Source organism: Manis javanica, chromosome 11 (genome assembly GCF_040802235.1).
Source record: "Manis javanica isolate MJ-LG chromosome 11, MJ_LKY, whole genome shotgun sequence".
NCBI classification, from domain to species: Eukaryota; Metazoa; Chordata; class Mammalia; order Pholidota; family Manidae; genus Manis; species Manis javanica.
In genome coordinates, this window is record NC_133166.1 from 3,474,025 (window position 1) to 3,478,955 (window position 4,931).

The 4,931-nt window shown below is 36.0% G+C and overlaps 1 protein-coding gene across 1 annotated transcript; it reads left to right on the forward strand.

Annotated features, from left to right (window-relative positions):
• Positions 1 to 3,510, forward strand: LOC118971170 (olfactory receptor 10AG1-like). The gene is made up of 2 exons (XM_037011766.2): positions 1 to 929; positions 3,486 to 3,510. Exons 1-2 carry the CDS (start codon positions 1 to 3, stop codon positions 3,508 to 3,510), a joined length of 954 nt encoding a protein of 317 aa, XP_036867661.2.
• Positions 3,511 to 4,931: the final 1,421 nt, after the last annotated feature.

Below are 4,931 nucleotides of genomic sequence, written 5' to 3' on the forward strand. Positions count from 1 at the left end.
ATGAGCTCTGAAGGGATGAAAGCTGGGAACAATGTTTCCACAGTGATGCAGTTTGTACTCCTGGGATTTTCTGACCTTCCAAACCTCCAAGGGCTGCTATTTGGACTGTTCTCCATCATTTACATTATTATCCTAATCGGAAATAGCCTTATAATAATAATAACCAGGCTTGACCCTGCACTACAGAAACCCATGTATTTTTTCCTGGCAAATCTTTCCTTCTTGGAAATCGGTTATGTGTCCGTCACTCTCGCTAGGATCCTGCTGAACCTCTGGACTCAGGATAGAAGCATTTCTGTGCTGGCCTGTGCGGCCCAAATGCGCTTCTTCCTGCTGCTGGCAGCCACAGAGTGTCTCCTCCTGGCAGTGATGGCCTATGACCGCTACGTGGCCATCTGTCGCCCTCTGCACTATCCCCTAGTCATGAGCCGCAACGTCTGTGTCCGAATGGCTGTTGGCTCCTGGATCGGTGGAATCCCAGTGCAGATAGGACAGACATGCCAGATTTTCTCTCTGCGTTTCTGTAATTCTAACCAGATTAACCACTTCTTCTGTGACGTCCGTCCCATTCTCAAGCTAGCGTGTGGAGACACTTCAGTACATGAGATTTCGGTCTATGCAGTAGCCGTACTGTTTGTTGCAGCCCCTTTCGTATTGATACTCGCCTCTTACAGCAAAATCATTTCCACCATTCTGCAGTTGCCCGGAGTCCAAGGACGGGCCAAGGCTTTCTCCACGTGTTCTTCCCACCTGCTGGTTGTGTTTTTATTCTTTGGATCTGCCACCATTACCTACTTAAGGCCGAAATCCAATCATTCTGCAGGAATTGACAAACTTCTGTCTCTTTTCTACACCATAGTGACTCCAATCTTTAATCCCGTGATATACACCCTTAGGAACAAAGATGTGATCACTGCACTGAGAAAATTATTATTTAAATTTAAAAAGTAATGTGATGACTTTCATTTTAAATGTTTTAATTGCTTGCCACCCATTTATCAGAGAAACATTCTAAATCTCTATATTCTCCTGGAAGAAGTTATCCACTTGTTGCTTATGATGTACTTCCAGAAATTTGTAAATACTGACCTGCCAGTACTGTGACTGTGTATGTCCTAGGCAAATTAATCTATCTTTAGGGTTCCATGCCCCAAGACTAATCCTGCTTCATGAATAAAATAGTAGTATGCCTCACATATTCCATATAAAAACTAAAAATAGAATCCCACATGTGATGACTTTTGGCTTAAATATACTGTAAAGTATAGAAGACTACAGTTAACTCTTGAACACCAGGGGGATTAGAGGCCCTGACCCCCATGCAGGTGAAAGTTCACATATATGTTTGACTCCCCAGAGCTTAACCTCTAAGTCTACTCTTGATGGGAAGCCTTACCAATGATAAATATAAGCAATTGATTCAAACTTGTGTATTATATGTATTAGAAACCATATTCTTACAACAAAGTAAGCTAGATAAAAGAAAATATTATTAAGAAACATAAGGAAGAAAAAATACATTTTCAGTACTAGACTGCATTTATCAATAAAGTAAATTTACATCTTCTGTTTACAAAATGAATTGCCAGTACTTACATCAATATTGTCTCATGTGATACAAAATACTGTAGATGTTATATATAGTAGTAACACTAGACATCAAAGATGAGAAGCTAATGTGAAAAGGAAACTCATATTTATTTACAGGTATAATTGTTCATGCACTGATAATGAGAAGCAGAAATATGATTACTTTATGGCAGCCTATCCTATTGACTAATGATTACATCACTAAAAATTTTATGGCATATAGTATTACAATTATTCATAACAAAATATTGCACATACTTAATATTTTCTCTTTTTTGATATTTCTAAAGAACAGTTCATCTGGGAGTTTTCTTAAATTGTCACAAATCTCCAAAAAAATTTCCAATATGTTTATTGAAAAAAAATCACATAGAGCCCATGCAGTTCAAACCCAAGTTGTTTAAGGATCAACTATATTTTCCTAAATAATTTGCTAAGTCTTCACACTTGTATTTATTAGCATTCTTTGATTCTACAGCATGGAGACTGGCCAACAGCAATCAAATAATGAAACCTGGTTGGGTGGCTGACTAACGTCAATGTGGTAACTGAGTATTCCTGTGTGCTACCTTAGAGTCCAGGCAAAACCTAGAGATTTTTGAGCCTCAAGAAACACTGGAAGCATATTTATGTAATTCACAGTGCACCCATGTAGAATTATGATCATAATACCACAGTAAAGTTCTCATGCACTTAGTTCTCTTCCTAATAGCTTCCTGCCAAGCACATGATACACCAGAACATGCTTACCTGTCTCAGCCAGTTTAGTTGGCACATATTTCTATATTCTACTTAGCAAATGTGGCCACAGAGTAGCTTGCTTTGAATTATTTCTTCTTTTCATAACTGCACTCCAAACAGCTACTCCTATGCCAATTAATCATTTTTTTAAAGAAAATGCCCATGATATTAACAGTGAAGAAAGGTGTTAGGGGCTGTTTTCAGGACCACCCAAAGTCCACACAGCTGCATTGCACTAGTGTGCCTGCTCTCTCATGCCTGGAAGCCTTCCTAGTGTTTGGAATTATTAAACCTTTGAACTGATTTTATCAAGGAAAGTGAGCAGCATCAACAGAACCATTAATGCCTACCCTCCCGGTCCCAGATTCTCAAGTCTGCCACCCACAGTAAGAGATTATTTAGTGCATCCATCTCAGAGTACTTCTGCCAGCAGCTGAGTTATGCCATCTCTAGTTTTACTCAGAATTAATACACATGCATGTAAGACAATGTTACCTCCTATTCTATAGATGGTTATATTTTCCTTCATAAACCTATTTATATCCTCAATCATCCAATATTACATACTACATTTATTTATGTATTTAATGCATGCATGGAAAAAATACATACATGTGTGCATAAACATTTATTTCAACATACAGAACACATATATTTGTTTATATATTGATAGGTTTAAGTAGATATAACTACTTGATAATTTTTGTTTTTAAAGTTACATTTTATATTCATAAATATAAAACATTTATTTTTGTATAATAATATATATTTCACATTTTATATTCTGTTTTATATAAAATTTTATTTATTTATTTAAACGTGTATTTTCCATGAATTAGATTGTAAATCATTTATGAATTAAATAATAAATTAAATGCTTACATCTATCTATATAGATATCACTTCTCATTTAATGTTTACATGTTGTAAGAATTTTATACATGGTCCATGTGATGATCGTGATGATAAAGAAAATGACTTGATGGAGAAAACAGTGGCATAGTTTTTACTTCTGAAATCCAGTGAAGTAGGAATCACTGTGTCACGGGAACAGTGCTGTCCCCAGAGTTCAGGTAATTGATTTTTAATCTTCTCTTTACCAGCATCTTGAGCAAGTCATTTAGTTGCATTTTCATTATGTTCTGTTAAAGAACAAAAACTCAACTAAGTACATATTAAAGATCTTATTGACTTTATTCAGCAGTTCATGAATTGGGGACTACAATCTAACAGATAGAAAAGAGCTCCAAAATGCTGTACCAGGCGGATGATTTTATAGACAGAAGGGAGTTTAACAAGGACGTTATACTAACCAGGAATCAGAGAGCTTATACTAGGCAAGAATCGGATTACAAAGTTACTTTCCTTACAGGCACTGGCTGGGCTTTAGCAGGCAGATTGCCTCAATAACGCTGGTCAGATGACTCCTCATCGACTGGTTTAAGATTCCATATCTGAGAAGGCCACACTGTAACTAAGTTGAGCTTCAGTTCTTGGAAGAGAGGATTAATGCAAACAACTCAGTTTTAGGTCTGTTGGCTTGTCTTTGACAGCTCACAATTACTAAGATGGTAAGAATGCGCTTGTCGCTATCAACTCCAAAGATTATTATAAGGCTCAAATATCCACCTAACGTGGAGGAGCATTTAGAAAAGCTTGAAGCGCCAAAAATTGAAGCATTGACTGTGTTTAGGTATAATTCTTAATGGAATCACTCACTAGCTGTGTTGTATTTTATACTCAGATACATGTAGATAATCATTATAGTGCTATTTTTGAGGAAAGCCGTATCCATAATACCAATTACTTAGAGAAGAAAACCTATTTGTTTACACATTAGAATTATTTTCCTTTCACTAATGTATCATGTTTTGTTTTTCAAAACTATGCTAGTCAAATCTTTCCTCATCTAAAAGGAACATGAAACAGAATTAATCTTCATTAATATTCAAATAAATTATTAATTGGCATTTACATCACTATGAACTCAGGATCAATTAACAAGCATAGGATTGTGACTTCCTATATACTTTTACAAAATTCCTTGAGACCTTTGCATTTTTTCTTTTATTTCTCTACATCTGTCTTCTCAGTACTGATTCGTGGTTATACTTCAATCTAGCTTTCCTTTGAACATTCATACGATCATAATAAATTCTTATAACTAACATTTCACCATTAAAATAAAGTCTGCTGAACATTTATAAACAGTCTCATAGGGAAGAATCAATCATCCTGTTGTCTTGACAGACTTCAGTTTATTTTATCTGAAATATAGGAAAATTTTAACATTACTGGGCAAATACCTTAGTAACATTTGCGACATAACAAACCACATGTATTTCATTCCATCATCCACCGTCGTCTATGCGTCCCTTCCAATGGGCTCTGACCATTTCGTGAGAATGTCCATGACAAGTAAGAAACCCTTGGGGAGCAACAAAAACTTCCTTCTAATATCTCACTGAGATTATTTTTAAATATGCAGGCTGCCCTTTGGAAAAGAGTTTCTTAAATGGAGTTGCCAGTAGACTGGTTATTAAATGAGGATAAAGCATACTCTTTAGACTGGATCCCGGGAATGGCCATAGAGAATATCA

Excerpts from the sequence above, each read along its gene's own strand:
- LOC118971170 (XM_037011766.2), top strand. The coding sequence starts at position 1 with ATGAGCTCTGAAGGGATGAAAGCTGGGAACAATGTTTCCACAGTGATG. Across the intron at positions 930-3,485 it reads ATCACTGCACTGAGAAAATT|AAAAACTCAACTAAGTACAT; the intron begins ATTATTTAAATT and ends CTGTTAAAGAAC.